Source organism: Symphalangus syndactylus, chromosome 6 (genome assembly GCF_028878055.3).
Source record: "Symphalangus syndactylus isolate Jambi chromosome 6, NHGRI_mSymSyn1-v2.1_pri, whole genome shotgun sequence".
NCBI classification, from domain to species: domain Eukaryota; kingdom Metazoa; phylum Chordata; class Mammalia; order Primates; family Hylobatidae; genus Symphalangus; species Symphalangus syndactylus.
In genome coordinates, this window is record NC_072428.2 from 21443498 (window position 1) to 21460962 (window position 17465).

General features: G+C 36.3%; 1 protein-coding gene across 9 annotated transcripts in view; it reads left to right on the plus strand.

The window, feature by feature from the left end:
* APIP (APAF1 interacting protein) overlaps positions 1-17465 on the plus strand; it is a 63849-nt gene that overhangs the window by 17320 nt on the left and 29064 nt on the right. For 4 of the 9 annotated variants that reach the window (XR_010121280.1, XR_010121281.1, XR_010121279.1 and 1 more), the window contains exons 2-7: positions 4037-4137; positions 8593-8641; positions 10277-10394; positions 10719-10854; positions 15372-15539; positions 16109-16243. Coding sequence is in view for 4 of the 9 variants with exons in the window: in XM_063641000.1 (XP_063497070.1) it covers positions 4037-4137; positions 8593-8641; positions 10277-10394; positions 10719-10854; positions 15372-15539; positions 16109-16208 (672 nt within the window). In the remaining 5 variants the exon portion in view is untranslated. Of the gene's footprint in view, positions 1-2296; positions 2392-4036; positions 4138-8592; positions 8642-10276; positions 10395-10718; positions 10855-15371; positions 15540-16108; positions 16553-17465 lie in introns of those variants that run through there. The other 5 variants (XR_010121278.1, XR_010121277.1, XM_055281941.2 and 2 more) reach the window with 3 other exon arrangements.

The window sequence follows — 17465 nt, forward strand, 5'->3', positions numbered from 1 at the left end:
GAGGATTTCTGTTTCCACTAGGTGGCACTGTTGGTTTAGAAATACTACTTGCTCGTGGCCGGGCTCAGTGGCTCACACCTGTAATCCCAGCACTTTGGGAGGCCGAGGCAGGTGGATCACGAGGTCAGGAGATCGAGACCATCCTGGCTAACACGGTGAAACCCCCGTCTCTACTAAAAATACAATTAGCCGGGAGCGGTGGCGGGTGCCTGTATTCCCAGCTACTCGGGAGGCTGAGGCAGGAGAATGGCGTGATCCCGGGAGGCGGAGCTTGCAGTGAGCCCCGATCGTGCTGCTGCACTCCAGCCTGGGAGAAAGAGCGAGATTCAAAAAAAAAAAAAAAAAGAAAGAAATACTATGTGCTTGCCAGAGAAGCAGTAGAGAGACCTGGAAATGCCATGCACTCACTAGACCAAGGGCGGGGGGTGGGGGGAGAGGGAGATGGAGGGGGAGGGGGAGAGGCACAGGCTGTGGATAGAAAAAGAGGGAAAGTTTTGTGACAGGAGAGAGAGAGAGAGAGAGAGAGAGAGACCGTGGCTAGAAGAGGAAAGTTTTGTGACAGAATAGAGAGAGAGAGAGAGACCTTGGATAGAAAAAGAAGGAAAATTTTGTGACAGGATAGCTGGGGATTCTCTGCCAAAACCTGAAATGGACTGTTGGAGGCTGGGTCCGATCCAGAGGCCTTTGAATAACGCCAGGGTGTGTCCTGGCCAGAACTTTCCCAGCCTCACGCAATGGTAAGGTTTCCCCGTGAAAGGAAACTGATTCAAAACACGGCCAACACTCCCAATGACCCGTGGGTATTGGGAGGGTTCTTCATATTCTCACCAGCAAGCCTAACATCTGAGGCCTTAGAATGGCAGTCATGATAAGCATTTTTTAACCAGCTGAAGAATGCCTGTTGATTGATTTGATTTGATTTTAAAATAGAGGCCAAGAGCCCCTCAGAATGATAGAACAGATTTTAAGCTTGCTCCTATACTCACCATCCGATGAATGTTGTACCTTGGATTCTTGGCCAACGCACCAAAATGATATGGCTCTGGTAACTGAAGGAACACGAGGGCCCTTTGTCTCGCACCAATTTAGATAAATAACACGGACACACATGGAGTGGTTTTAAGGAATGGAGAGTTTAATAGGCAAGAAAGAAGAAGGAAGCTCCCCTGTACAGAGATGGAGGGTGGCTCCAAGCAGAGAGAGAAAACCCCAAGTGCAGCGGGAAAACAGTCGGTTCTATTAGGAGGCTGGAGGAGGTGGTGTCTGGTTTTCATAGGGCCCAGGGGATTGGTTTGACCAAGTATGTCATTCACGTAGCCCACGAAAAAACTAGCCCCCCACCCTAGCCTTTTAATATTCAAATACAGGACACCATGATGTTCTGCACAGGTGAAGATATCTGGGGTGGCCATGATGCTTGACACACGTGGTGACAAGAGGAGGGTGGGAATCACCATATTGGATGGACCCAGTTTCTAATGGCTGGCATTTGCACATCAAAGCTTGCCAGCCTGGCCCTTTAAGCCACTTTTCTGCTAGAAAAGAAATGTTTTTGGAGCTGCATTATTAAAAGAAACAAAAAACCTTACCAAGCTGCATTATTAAAAGAAAACAAAACCTTACCAACCTTACCCTCTCTGCCTAAAATAATTTCTTAATAACTCCTATAATAGTTTTGCTATTTTAATTCAAGAATTTTCAGCTCTTTAAAATGAAAAGGAAACTACATTGACTGTGTCAGATTTTGTGCTGATTGCATTATGTCCATTGTATCTCATTTTAATCTTCACAGCATTTTCATTGTATGGATAAGTAAACTGACACCCAAAGTCATGTAGGCAATAAATCCAGTAGTGTGGATTTGACTTTTAAGTCAGCTAACTCCAAGTCTAAGTTGAATCAGAACTTTTAGAAATTTCTAGATTCTCATGTTTTTAATTTTGTATTTTGAAGGTTACTCCATTAGTCATCATTTGTAATACTTAAAATGAGTAAGTAGAACATTAGCACTAAATCTGGGGAAAAACACCACAATTTCAAGTATTTAGTTAAGTAGCTGAGAATTCAGCCTGTTAAATAATGATCCCTTTTTGAACTCAAAGATGTTTTTCCCCCTTTATCCAGTGACCGGATCTGTAAAGGCATGCTTCCTTGTTGTGATTTTCTCCACAGTGAATCTCATTTTGTTCACTGTTACCTTGAAGGTAGACCTCATTGGGGTCTCCAGTTTATGTGGGGATTTTTCATTAGGTTCCCTGGAATTGATCAGGCCCTGGGTTTTATCTCATGCTTCTAGTGGCTTACATGGCTATCAAAATTGAAGCTCAAGGTCACCAGAGTTTTGCAGTATCTTCAGGAACATTCTGGCTTTGGAGCTCACTTCTCTCCCAGGTAGTCTCATTCTCATTATTTGTTGTTGTTGTTGTTGCTTATTATACTTTTAAGTTCTGGGATACATCTGCAGAACATGCAGGTTTGTTACATAGGTATACACGTGCCATGGTGGTTTGCTGCACCCCTCAACTCATCGTCTATGTTAGGTATTTCTCCTAATGCTATCCCTTCTCTAGCCCCCCATCTGCTGACAGGCCCTGGTGTGTGATGTTCCCTTCCTTGTGTCCATGTGTTCTCATTGTTCAACTCCCATTTATGAGTGAGAACATGTGGTGTTTGGTTTTCTGTTCCTGTGTTAGTTTGCTGAGAATGATGGTTTCCAGCTTCATCCATGTCCCTGCAAAGGACGTGAACTCATCCTTTTTTATGGCTGCATAGTATTCCATTGTGTATATGTGTCACATTTTCTTTGTCCGGTCTATCATTGATGGGTATTTGGGTTGGTTCCAAGTCTTTGCTATTGTGAATAGTGCTGCAGTAAACATACGTATGTGTCTTTATAGTAGAATCCCAGTAATGGGATTGCTAGGTCAAATGGTATTTCTGGTTCTAGATCCTTGAGGAATTGCCACACTGTCTTCCACAATGGTCGAACTAATTTACACTCCCACCAACAGTGTAAAAGCATTCCTGTTTCTCCACATCCTCTCCAGCATCTGTTTCCTGACTTTTTAATGATCGCCATTCTAACTGGTGTGAGAGTCTCATTCTCATTTTTTATGGCCCCTGTGAAACTTTACTTTCTTGCCAGCTCAACAACTTATTTTGAAATATTTTTAAAAATAATTTATTCAGCATTTGTACTTATTTTTAAGGTAAGGATTGTATATTATACTGCCCAAAATGGAATTCATTGTATTTCTTCTTTATTTGTTTATTTTTTTGTTTTTGTTAATTTAAACCACAAAAAAGCAGGAGAAAATGGTGTGGACTTTTTTTTCTAAAGAAGTAATCATTGGACTTATAAAAATAAGGCTTGATATTTATCTATCTGTCTGTATACACACACATACACTCATAAACACGTATCTTCATAAAATGGGTTAAGCAAGTATTAATTGAGATTGTTTCTTAGTGTTTTTTGTAATTTGCTTCACTTTGTTTTCTATAATGAGTATATATTGCTTTTTCAATAAGAGAAACTAAAATCATTATGGGAAAAAGGACTTTTTTGGAATAAAAATACATACAGTTGAACCAACACACAGTGTGTGTTGAACATGTAACTATCATAATATCTCATGTATATATCATCAAGCCTAGTTAAATAAGGTGTTTTGTGTAAATAAATCTTCTGGACAGACTGTTCCTTCAGCATGAGATTCTATTTCCTTTCAGCCATTTCAGTTGATGCTTTGTAATGTATACTAGGCATCTCCCCACCTTGTTTTTGCAGCCTGTTCCTTAGTGTTGGACTATATGGCCCTATACTGAATAATCCCCGGTTGCCAAATAATGTAGTAGATCCACTTTCCAAACATTAAAAACAAAGTATGTTTGTAATAGTTTTTTCCCTCACTGTACTCTTTCTATAGTATGTTTTCTTAAACTTTCTTAAATTGGCTTCTCATTAGAAACACCAGCTGGAATAGTTACTTGATAAAATGATGTCTGTTTTAAAAATCATTACCTTCTTTTTAAGGACAAGGAGCATCCAAGATACCTGATTCCAGAACTTTGCAAACAGTTTTACCATTTGGGCTGGGTCACTGGGACTGGAGGAGGAATTAGCTTGAAGCATGGGTAAGTTTCTGGCAGTCTTTATTACTGGGAACTCTCCATTTGAGTAGACCACAGCAAGTCTAATGTGTTATATCCAAAGAACGACTGATGATCAGTTTTATGTGATACTGAAGGTCTTTAGTTTCCAAATGGACAAGTGGACATTTGTGTAACTGAGTGGAAGCAATGTACAAAAGCTGCAGATATGTCAAATACCTAAAGACTGAAGAACCACAATTTCAAATCACAATAACTTAGTCCTCAGTTTTTGAGTACCAGAGTTAAATAACATGCTACCAAGTATGTTCATATACCTGACATTCTAGAGGATCCTCTCTAGGTAGTTAGGATTTGTTTCAAAGGTTCAGGCACTTTGGTTTTTGAAACAGAGTCTTGCTCTGTCACCCAGGCTGGAGTGCAGTGGGGCAATCATGGCTCACTGCAGCCTTGACTTCCCAGGCTTAAACAATCCTCCTACCTCATCCTCCTGGGTAGCTGGGACTACAGGCATGTGCCACCACACCTGGCTAATGTTTTCTGCTTTTTTTTTTTTTTTTTTTTTTTTGGTGGAGACTGGGTCTCACTAAGTTGCGTGGGCTGGTCTTGAACTCCTAGGCTCAAGCAACCCACCTGCCTTGGCCTCCCAGATACATATTTCAAAGTCACTTAAATCAGCTGACTAATCATTAAAAATCCTAATAATTATTTTTTATTGAATCAAAAGAAAGGCAGTATGCTTTCTAAGTACCTGTATCATTAATGAATATAGCGCCTGCTAATCTGTATTCCTCAGAGGACAAAACAAGATGTACTGGACTTAAATTGAAGCAGAAAGGATAAATAGTATTCAATTGCTCATTGTATTTATTTAGTGTAATTTATTCAAGAAGATGAAGAAATAAAGTAAGTATTAGTAACTGTTAGTAAGAAGTAACTTGCTATCAATGAAATTAAGATTATAGAATCTCATTCAAGGATTTCCAATACAGGATTAATCTTTGTTTCCTCCTGAAATGTGTTAGGAATATTATTGTCTGGAAGCTGTGTGTTAAATTGAGTGATGTTGATTTATTACTTCATTCTAATTCCCTTTCTTTAACAAAATTGGATTATTAAAGTGTTTATGTGCTGTTAAATACATATAGTCATGCCCCCAAGGAGGCTGCATTGCATATTAAGGAATTGAATGTAAAATATAATCAGAACATTTGGAACAAAAGGGATTCTATGGTATACCACAAGATGATGCCATTATAATTTTATCTGCTTTAAATTACTGAGTTAACTCATGAAATTTTCATTGAACATTGGGAAATGACAAGAGGTTCCTCCATTAACAACTGGCACAGTTAGGGATAAAAGTTTGCTCTCAGTCTAGTAAGATTATGTTCCACATGGTAGATCAATAAATCCATCTGTGCCTCCTCTCTTACCATCAGCCTAGTTGCTAATGTGTAAATACAGCATTGCTCAAGCTTTCACATTTTGCCAAAACTTTCAAGATGGCCTATTCACAGCAAATCCTATGATAACAACATTTATTCTTGTTTCATGTATCCATTTAGAAATTGAGTCCCAGTAATACAGTTTCCCAACTGTATTATTTATGATAAATCATATTCTAAATGCTATCTTTAGTTAACTGCTTTTTATTTGCATGTTCAGAAATAGTTTGTGTATGTATAAAATAAAGCTTTCCACCAAATGAGCTAAAATAACCATTTCCAACTGGCTCTTTAAAAAAACTAGCAAAGTTAAAAATAGGTGAATGCAGGATTCAAGATGAAATTTTTTTGATCAAAAAGACATAAAGGACCATGTTCTTTCTAGTAGAATTTTACTAACCCATGCACTACCATTTTATGTGACCACTATAAACCACTCATTGGTGCATCTTTTAAAATTAAATGGGCTTTTATAGCACTACAATCAGCTCATAGGAAATTTTCATCATATATGTGAAATGCTTTATCCTCAGTTCTTAATGGGTATGGAGGTCATGGAAGGAAAGAGCCACAGTCACATGGCACTGTATTTGGAATCTTATTAAATTTGTGCTTTACATAGTAAAATGAATATTTTGTAGTAAAATGTTGGTTTTTTTCCCTAATATTTAAATGACTTAATAAGTCACTAGCGTTATCAGCAATACTGTTCTCATGTTGTTAGTGAAAGTTTGGCTCTTTGATGCTTAGGGCAAATAAATTTGGAATAAAGTGCAAACCCAATAAATTATGTTTCCAGAATAATACAGACAATAAGCTCTTTGGGAACATAAAATGATTTACTGATTCCAAGGTTTGACTGGACCATTCCAGCTTATGCTACAAGTGTGTGGTACCAAAAATTAAGTCAGAAGAAGGAAATAAATGACCAAGAAAATAATAGTAATCAAGGCAATTCCAGGATACTCAATAGCTACTGTATTTAGGTTGGGTCCCTATCATTCAAATTTATAATTTCCTATTTTTACAGAGTAAGATTGACAAGTGTCACAGAGACTGATCCTGTTGCATGTGATTAGCACTACAATTAATGAAGTCATCTTGTAGACAAAATAATTGAGGCACTATAAGATTTAAATTATTTTTTAACTGACCAGAAAGCAAATAAAAATAGAAGTAACTGAACATAGATGTATTTTGACCTCTTGGGGTTTGGCCCTTGCTTACCACAGTGAAAATGCAGGAGTACAGAGAAGTATATTCCAAAATTTAGTAACTTGAAATTCAAAATGCTTTCTGTTTGTGGCTTAAAGTACCAAGTAGATATTTCACTTTAATATTTGGCATGTTTCTATTCTAAAAAGCTCTGTCATTTTTATATTTTTATCCAGATATCTCTTTCTTTGTAGGTGTAAATATATTTTTCTAAAACATTTGGCTAATCTTTTAATTACCCAAAGTTCATCAAAGTCTAAATTAATTTCCATTTTACAAAGAAATTTAGAACATACCAAGTCACTTGAATAAACAGAGTACCCTTGGTTTTCCTACTTTATAGATGGGTTTTACTTACCAGTAGAGCATTTTGTACTTTAATTGAGTCTATTTCCAGGACTGCATAAATTTCTCCCCACATAAGAAGACCCACAAGTCCACTTATCTGTGGGGTGAGTGGACCATGTACCATCCTAGAGCTTCTTCCACGTTACACAAGGACACAAGATTTGGATCACTGGTATTCACAAAGAGCCCTTGTTAATAGTATGATCCCAACCCATTCTCACTGGTTGCAGAGGAATGTCCCTTTATGTTATCCTTATGTCACAGAACTCGGAAACAATAGCCACTTCATGAAAGCGAATGCTTGCATGCAGCTTACAGTGCATTGGATTTCCACTCACATTATCAGACATTGGTTTTCTAGACTTTATCAATGGAACCTTAAAGAAACTTTGATTTCACCTTACATTTTTATCGGTTCCAAGCCTACAGGTTTATTAGTAACCTGAACTTCAGAAGCTTGATATATAGGCCATCATCCTCATTTACACTATGAAATGTTTGATATTTGTTCAATATCCCTATGTCTGTGCCTTACTAGCAGAAACTAGAGCATGCAGGTACTAGCATTTTCTTGGTTTGCATATATGCGGTGGCTCATTAATACTCTGTGGCAGCAACTGAAACTGGTAAGTTATCAAAGATATCCAACGAGAAGAGAAAAAACCTGATACGTGAGCCAAGGGATGTTTGTTTAGTTGTTGTTGAGGGTGGAGGGAATTTAGAGAAGATTTGAAATTAATTTCCAAATCAAATTTGAGAGCACCTTGTGGTAAATGGTAGGCTATAGCATCTCCCTTAGTCCAACATCCTGTAACAAAGAGATCTTCACATGTAGCCATTCTGATATTTTGAACTCTTTGTAGTTGTTTTAGCTTTATTACTAAATTTTTTTCCAAGATATGTATGCTTTTCAAATGGCAAGCATGTGATTCTATCCAAAAAGTAGTCCAGCGTTGATACAGTAATTTAAGAAACTGTCCAGCAGAGGTCTCTGAACTTCATAGTTTAATAAGAGCATTTCAAACAATAAATCAAACCTGATTCTTTGCATGATGGAAATATACTTCTATTGAGCATATTTTCCAGATTGGATTTTAGAATAACTGTATTTCACATAGGTTAAACTCTGCTTATTCATGTTTAAAGATGCTGAAGACTTATGTTTTCGGATTTTTATTCCCCTAACTGGATAAAAGCCTGGTTACCACCAACTTTGCACTATAAAAAGAATAAATATATATGAAACGTAGAAGACAAAAGCAACAACTAATATTCTACTATGCCACCAGCACTACAAAGGCATTGATGTAGTTTGGCTTTCTTTCTATGCAGCCAAAATCCATAATTAAATCAAGCAACTGGCTGTATTGCTTGATTTATAAAGAACATGCATGATTGGACTGCAAACTTTTCTTTGTGCAAAAGCAGGAAATAAACAAATACCAATTTGTATGTTTTGTGTTGCCAGCGATGAAATCTACATTGCTCCTTCAGGAGTGCAAAAGGAACGAATTCAGGTACGGTAATGGGATTCTTTAACCTCAGTGTCTTTTCTTCTTAATTACTGTTTTATGAAATGGAATTAATTTTAAGAGAAAACGTTCATTTTATCACAACAATTTGAATAACTAATCAGCAAACATTTATTGAGTAATTATTAAATGTTTTTTAAGGTGGTAGATATCTTCCATACAACCGGTGTGTGTTTTGAAATCTCATTCAACCTATAGGGGGCAAAAGTGAATAGTGCAATCTTAAATCACAGTAAAGAGCAATGATAACTTTGCAGCTTTATAACACTACGATCTTTATCAGGCAGGTGGAATAATCAGATTGATGGTCTCAGATGAACCAAATTAATTCATATTTCCTAATATCAAAGTTATTCTAATTTCAAGATTTCAAGTTATGAAACTTTATTTCAAATTTTGAGAAGTCTTATTCTGTGTTAATGCCGGAACAATACCCCAAATCTAGTTAAAGCAAACACATAATTATTTAACTTCTAATACAAGAAAAAAGAAAAGCTGCTTTATTAATAAAACATGTATATTGTAGTTTTTAAATAAATCTTGGCAGATAAAAGCTGCAGATCAGAAATATGCATGCATTACTCTATGTGGATCAGATACCCATCAATAGTAGACTGGCTAAAGAAAATGTGGTACATATATGCCATGGATTAGTATGCAGCCATAATAAAGAACAAGATCACATCCTTTGCAGCAACATGAGTGGAGCTGGAAACCATTATCCTAAGTGAATTAATGCAGGAACGGAAAAATCAAATACCACATGTTCTCACTTACAGTGGGAGCTAAACATTGAGTACATACAGTCACAAAGAAGGGAGCAATACACACTGGGACCCACTTGAGGGTGGAGGGTGGGAGGAAGGTGAGGATGGAAAAACTGCTGTCAGTTACTATGCTTATTACATGTGTGACAAAATAATCTGTACACCAGACCCTTGTAACATGCAATTTACCTATGTAACAAACCTCCACATGTACCCCTGGACCTAAAATAAAAGTTAAAAAAAAAGAAAAACCTGTAGATCTACTTAATTTCTTAAGCTTTGAGAAGAATATACCTTATTGAAATTAACCGTTCTGAGCACCAGCTAAATTTCTCAAGGGTTAGAAAATTTTACACAAAATTTTGCTTTTGTCTTACAAAATGTGGGGAAAAAAATTTTAACACCCATCTTTGGAATGTTGATTTCTTTATATAGGCTTTCTGAAATACAGTTGTGAAATTATAGGGCAAAGTTGAGAAGCTAAATTGTTGAAATGACAGCAGTAACATCATTACATAAATAGTAATTTTCCATATCATTTTTTGTCTTCAAATTTTTTTTAATTTTTGGGATTTGTATTAAACTTTTGAGAATATTTTCACTAGTAGAAATCACTTTTTTATTTCTCAATACTGCTAAATTATTTTGAGAAACTATAATTATATATTTAAAATGTAAGTTAAATATATACATATATTAGCACTCTATGTATATGTATACTATATATATACATAAGTATGTATACTATAGATAAACTTTATTGTATTCTTATGTATATGTACACAAGAAAAGGAACATTTCTAATTGATATTTTGCAAGCCTTCTTTTTTTCTTTTTTTCCCTCTATAAATAGCCTGAAGACATGTTTGTGTGTGATATAAATGAAAAGGACATAAGTGGACCTTCGCCATCTAAGAAGCTAAAGAAAAGCCAGTGTACTCCTCTTTTCATGAATGCTTACACAATGAGAGGTATGCAGAAAATATATTCAACATAAAGAATATTTGCAGAGTAGGCTCCTCTGAATAATGGTAATTATTATTTCAGTTAACATTTCTTGGATACCCACCATGTGCAAGAACTTTAAGTGCATGAACTTACTCAGTTCTCACATCAACCTATGAGGAAGGTCCATTATTCCACTTACCCTCCTGCCTACCACCAACTTATTCCATGCCAGGAAAAATAAGCCCATAACCATATGTAAATATATGTATAACTATATGGACTTTTTTTTCTTTAAAAGCTGTAATTCAGTCTTCATTGAGCATGCGGCTTTCTTCTTCCTCCTTCAGGAGCAGGTGCAGTGATTCATACCCACTCTAAAGCTGCTGTGATGGCCACCCTTCTCTTTCCAGGACGGGAGTTTAAAATTACACATCAAGAGATGATAAAAGGAATAAAGAAATGTACTTCTGGAGGGTATTATAGGTATTTTTTTTTCCTTTTTCTTAAATAATTTGAAAAGAATTCTTCCTTCTCTTTGATAAATAGAATACTGATCATTTTATGTGCATAATGAGATGTCGTGAGATCTGTGTTAAGTAATACTCTATTTAATATTACACTTCCAGACCTATTCTCATGACACAAATGGGATGTCTTCCCTCCTCTCCCGCCCCTACCCCAGCCATGGTAAATTATTAGCAATATGAATAATGAAATGTTTGTTTAAGTAAACTGAAAAAAGTCTTGACTGAGATCTCTATCGTGATGGAAAGACTATGTTCCTGTATTGAGGCAGCCAAAGATATCTTCACCTTCACTTTGTCTTCAGAAATTTGAGCAGTGACTAAAGTTTATACTTCATGATGATTTAATTTAGTATTTCTGGAATATTTTCATATTTATGTAAGTTTTTTTAATAAAGTAGATCTCTATATTTTTAGAATTTTTCAGTGTGGAAGGTGATATGGATAGTAAGTATAGATTACCATTCTAGATCAGTTTAAATAAATTCATCAGTCCACAAAAGTGTAGTAATTCTTCATAATTCTAGAATATAATGGCATGAAGAAACATGTTCTTAGTGTTCAGGGACAAGCTAAGCATTTCGTTTGAGTTTATTAGCATTCTCATTCCTGAACCTTCACTCTTAATTTCCTAAAGGTCTTGATTCTACCTTGCCTTGTTTAGAGGAAAACGGTGCCAGTTTTACTAAAGTGTTATTACCACAATATCATATTCTTACTGCATGTAATGGAATGTACATGTTTAAACTAGTGCACTGAGAAATTGATTTGATTTCAGTTAATATTTATTGTGTGCTTAAAGCATTCCTCAGGACTGTGAAACACCTATTTACAAAAGTTAAATATTTTAATTAAGAGAAGTGTACATACTGAAGAAAGTAGAGCCCCAGATCGCCTCTTCCATATCTGGGGCTGAAGGAGAGGCCTTATGGGTGCTGTCAGTTTCATATGAATTTTATTTGTTTTGGTGAATAAATAAAAATAGGTCAGAAGAATCAGTTTTTCTGAAAAGAGGGAAAAGGTAAGATAGAGGAACAGGGCACAAGAGAGAGTCTTTGCAATTTTGTGGCGAGGCCAAGCATGGTGGCTCTTTGCAATTCTGTTGGAGCCTAGCTGGGAAACGAGTAATAGAGTCATTATCACAGCTCAGGAGACAGTTTTATTTTATCTGAATTTGAAGAGAATCCTGAGTCTAGTCAAAAGGAAGGCAATGAAAGCTGGATGAGGTAAGAAAGGATGGAGTTTAAAATTCTCCACTGTATTTTTTTTAAGTTTGTCTTTTATATAAAGAATAACTTTAAAATACAGTCAGTTGTCACTGTGGATGGGGATATGTTCTGCGAAATGTGTCACTTGGTGATTTCATCATTGTGTGAACAGCAGAGTGTGCATACACAAACGTAGATGGTATAGCCTACTGCACACCCAGGGTATATGGTATAGCCTAATGCTCCTAGGCTACAAGCCTGCATAGCAGGTTACTGTACAAAGTACTGTAGGCAGTTGCAACACAATGGTAGGTGTTTGTGTATCTAAACATAGAAAAGGTTCGGTAAAAAAAAAAATATGATGTAAAAGGTAAAAAGTGGCACACCTGTCTAAGGCCCTGACTATGAACGGAGCTTGCAGAACTGGAAGTTGTTCTGGGTGAATCAGTAAGTGAGTGGTGAGTAAATGTGAAGGCCTAGGACATTACACTACTATAGACTTTATAAGCATTGTACGTTTAGGCTACATGAAATTTATTGAAAACGTTTCTTAATAATAACCTCAGCTTACTGTAACTTTTTTAGTTTATCAAGCTTTTACTTTTTTTTTTTAACTTTTGGACTCTTGTAATAGTACCTTAAAACACACATTGTACAGCTATACAAAAATATTTTCTTTATATCCTTATTCTATAAGATTTTTTCTATTTTAATTTTTTTAACTTTTAAAATTTTTTTTGTTAAAATCTGAGACACAAACACATGTATTAGCCTAGGTGTACACAGGGTCAGGGTCATCAATGTCACTGCCTTCCACCTCCACACCTTGTCTCACTGGAAGGTCTTCAGGGGCAAGTAACATGCATGGAGCTGTCATCTCCTGTGATAACAGTGCCTTCTTCCGGAATACCTCCTGAAGGACCTGCCTGAGGCTGCTTTACAGTTAACTTTTTAAAAACCATGTAAGTAGAAGGAGTACACCCTAAAATAGTGTTTTAAAATTATAGTGTAATAAATACATAAACTACTAACATAGTCATTTATTATCATTATCACGTATTACATACTGTAATAATTGTGTATGCTGTACTTTTATACAGCTAGCAGCACAGTAGGTTTGTTTACACCAGCATCACCACAGACATTTGCATAATATGTTGTGCTGTAACCTTATGACAGCTATGCAGTCATTAGGCGATAGGAGTTGTTGGGAGCCGAAAGGCCAAAGGGATCGTGATCAACTCAGCATTCCACTGGAGGCTATATGATCAAACAGCAAACTGTTTATCATGAATGCAGGATGTGAGCAAACTCACACTGCGCCTGCCACCAAAAGGTTTGCTGAGGGACATCACTCCCTGGCACCGGGCTCCTTGAAGTTATCTATTGAGAAATCTAGTGCTTATTGTTCAAAGGATGCAGTCTCACAAGCCTGCTGTGAACCAAAACAGCCAACTGACAATTGCCCGACAGTCGCCCCCCCATTTCTCGTTATCTCTTTTACCAATAAATACGGAGGGCTGTGTACAGCTTGGGGCCCTTGTCCACTAGAGGCAAGGTGCCCTGACCCCTTCTTCCAAACGTACTCTCTTGTCTTTATCTTTTATTCCCACGTTCGCTCCCTTTATTCAGTCCACCAGGTCCGTGCAGGTTAGAAGGAGTTTTTCAGCTCCATTATAATCTTACAGGACCACCATCATATCTGTGGTCTGACACTGACAGAAACGTGGTTTCTGTCATAACTGTACTAGTTCTTACCAGGGAAGGTTAACATATGTATCTGTACAATGTATACCTATATATACATGTAAAGTGGGAGGATTGTAAAGTGGGAGGATTGGCTTGAATTCATTTTCAGGTCTTATTTTGCTGTGAAATTATTTTGCTCCTGGAAATATTTCTGACTATTGAGTGCATGCTAGAGAAAAATATAAGTTTGTGGTTCTCTTGGCCGATATTAGGAAAGATGTGAGACTAGCAATTCATTGCTTCAATATTTAAGGATACTTTTTTCTTTTTTCTTTTTTTTTTTTTTTTTTTGAGACTAAGTCTGGCTCTGTCGCCCAGGCTAGAGTGTAGTGGCTCGATCTCGGCTCATGCAACCTCCGCCTCCCAGGCTCAAGCCATTCTCTCACCTCAGTCTTCCAAGTAGCTGGGACTACAGGCATGCACCACCATACCTGGCTGATTTTTGTATTTTTTGTACAGACAGGGTTTCACCATGTTGGCCAGGCTGGTTTTGAATTCATGAGCTCAAGCAGTCCACCTGCCTTGGCTTCCCAAAGTGCTGGGATTATAGCCATGAGCCATTGCACCCAACCATAGTTAAGGATATTCTATAATTACCTCTGCTTTACTTAAGTAATGGGCAACGCTATACTCTTAATGATAATGGTTGGCCAAGTTATCAGTCACATGATGACTACTTAGTCTGTGCTTGCCCTACAGTAGCAATTTCTGAATACTTTAGCTAGAATTTTTTTTTTCAAGTTTTAGCACTACTGAAATAGTGAAAAAGCAGATGTTACATTAACAAGAGAAATTCATGTAAAAAGGAAAGCTTGTCTGAGTTTTATAGGTTATAAATGACTTCAAGAATAGACTTAATTTTGCCAGTGACAATTATGTGTTTAAATATTACATTCTGATTTCATCACATGTATTTCCTGAGAGGAAAGTGGAAGTAAAAGAAGTTCTAATGCTACAGATTTGAGAATGTTCTGAAAGCGTCATACCTTTAATAGTTATCTCTACAACGTTCTTGCTGTCCTGGTGCCACAAACCATGCTTGTGTTTATTGATTTGCCTATCTCAGATACTTTGGGATTCTGCAGAAATGAAATACAGTGATTTTGTATTAATTGGGAAATTCTTAATATATAATTCAATTTTTAATGTTTTCTGTGCTTCTGATTCTGAAATGTATCATTTGCCATCTCCTCGTATAAATATTATGATTGTCCCTGCTTCAAGGAAACATTTGTATGATCTTGATGATTTCTTTGTTAGGTTTTGGTATATTTTACAAATTTCTACCACTTAGGCTTAGGATTAGACAAAGCCTGCCACATTCCCAAGGTACCTTTTGATAGAGATGTTTATTTATACAAGGTACACAGAATAACACGCAACATCCTGTTCATAATTTGGAGTGGCTTTTCAGATACAAAGAGTGTGTCTAACTGGTTACTTGAAAAAATTACTTATTGTATACATATCAACACTTGATTTGTTTTAATGGAAAAAAATGGCTTGTTTTGTCTTACAGATATGATGATATGTTAGTGGTACCCATTATTGAGAATACACCTGAGGAGAAGGACCTCAAAGATAGAATGGCTCATGCAATGAATGAATACCCAGACTCCTGTGCAGTACTGGTCAGACGTCACGGAGTATATGTGTGGGGGGAAACGTGGGAGAAGGCCAAAACCATGTGAGTGTAAATCAAAGAACATGGGGAACGAGTTACCACCCGCTAAATGTGGTATATGAAAGAAAACAAAGATGTGAATGTGAAATGTGAAAGAAATGTGAAAGAAAACAAAGTATGTCAGTTGGTTTAAATTTAAATTGTTTATCATTATTTCTAGATACTTCATTTTTATTATGTATCCATTCATGAGGAAGTATTGATTGGATGAGCTGTTGTTTGTCAAGGCTCTAGGAATGTTGATAGAGGAAGAAGACACAGATCCCAAATTACAAAAGTTCTATTTCAGAAAGTGACATCTAGTTTAAAAAAAATGTAAATTTATGTAGGCAGTATATTTTAAACTCTCTTTTATTTCCTGAGAGATATGTAATATTGTTGCATGACTTAATATGGTTCATTTCTGTGTTTTAAAAATGTTGAGGGCAAAATACAATTTTGGCCTAGAATTGAGAGAAAATATGTACTAGGAACAAAGCAGAGTTAACTGCAAGAGAGGAGAAATGCGGTTCTTTAGGACTGGAGAACTCTGTTTCAATAAACACTGGTTCTTTTTGCTTTTTCTTTTACAGGTGTGAGTGTTATGACTATTTATTTGATATTGCCGTATCAATGAAGAAAGTAGGACTTGATCCTTCACAGCTCCCAGTTGGAGAAAATGGAATCGTTTAAGCCAAAAGAAAGTCTATACGGAGATAAAGCTAAACGTAATTATTATTTAAATGAAAGCTATTTTTTTAAATGAATTGAAATTTTTCATGATGCTACTAATTTGCCACTAAATACTGCAAATGGTCACCTTGAATCTCTTCTGACATTGGATGTTATTTGCTTATATTCTTATAATTTTAAATGAGGGGACAGTGAAATGAAAATTTTATACTCCATGTTTCTGTTTATTTTTAAATCCTTAACAGCAAAATATTTGCCTTTAATTTCTTTTTTATATATACTCTCAGAGAATTCCTCTTAATTTTTAAAGATGCTGGTGATAATAAAATTCATTGGAAAATTTCCTCATTGTGGAATGAGCATTTTCTTGTTTTAATGTTGGTGTCAGAAAATCTATATGAAACATTAAGTCCAAATTTATCCCTCAGTGTTAATGTCAAAATAATTTTATAGATTTCCCCTATTAGCTTTAGTGTTTCCCTGTAGTCTACAACAGGACAGTCATTTTATACTGGGATCAGTTGTGAAATTCAGGTCAGGTGGTATCAACTCAAATTCCCTTAACCAAACAAATCTTGATCAAACCGATGATGTAATCAGAAGGTACTTTCTTTAAAATTGTTTTAAATTTTAGGTTTGGGGGCCCACATGAAGGTTTGTTACATAGACAAACACATGTCACAGGGGTTTGTTGTACATATTATTATGTCACCCAAGTATTAAGTTCAGTATCCAATAGTTATCTTTTATGCTCTTCTTCCTCCTCCCACCCTCCCCCATCAAGTAGACCCCAGTGTCTGTTGTTTCCTTCTTTGTAGTCATAAGTTATTGCCATTTATTTAGCTCCCACTTAGAAGTGAGAACATGCAGTATTTGGTTTCCTGTTACTGTGTTAGTTTGCTAAGAATAATAGCCTCCCCCTCCATCTATGTTCCCACAAAAGACATAATCTTGTTCTTTTCTATGGCTGCATAATATTCCATAGTGTATATGTACCATATTTTCTTTATCCATTCTGTCACTGATGGGCATTTAGGTTGATTCCATATCTTTGCTCTTGTGAATAGTGCTGCAGTGAACATTTGTGTGCATGTGTCTTTATGGTAGAATGCTTTATATTCCTTTAGGTATATACCCAGTAATAGGATTGCTGGGTCAAATGGTTGTTCTGCTTTTAGCTCTTTGAGGAATTGCCATACTGCTTTCCATAATGTTTGAACTAATTTGCACTCCTACCAACACTATATAAGAGTTCCC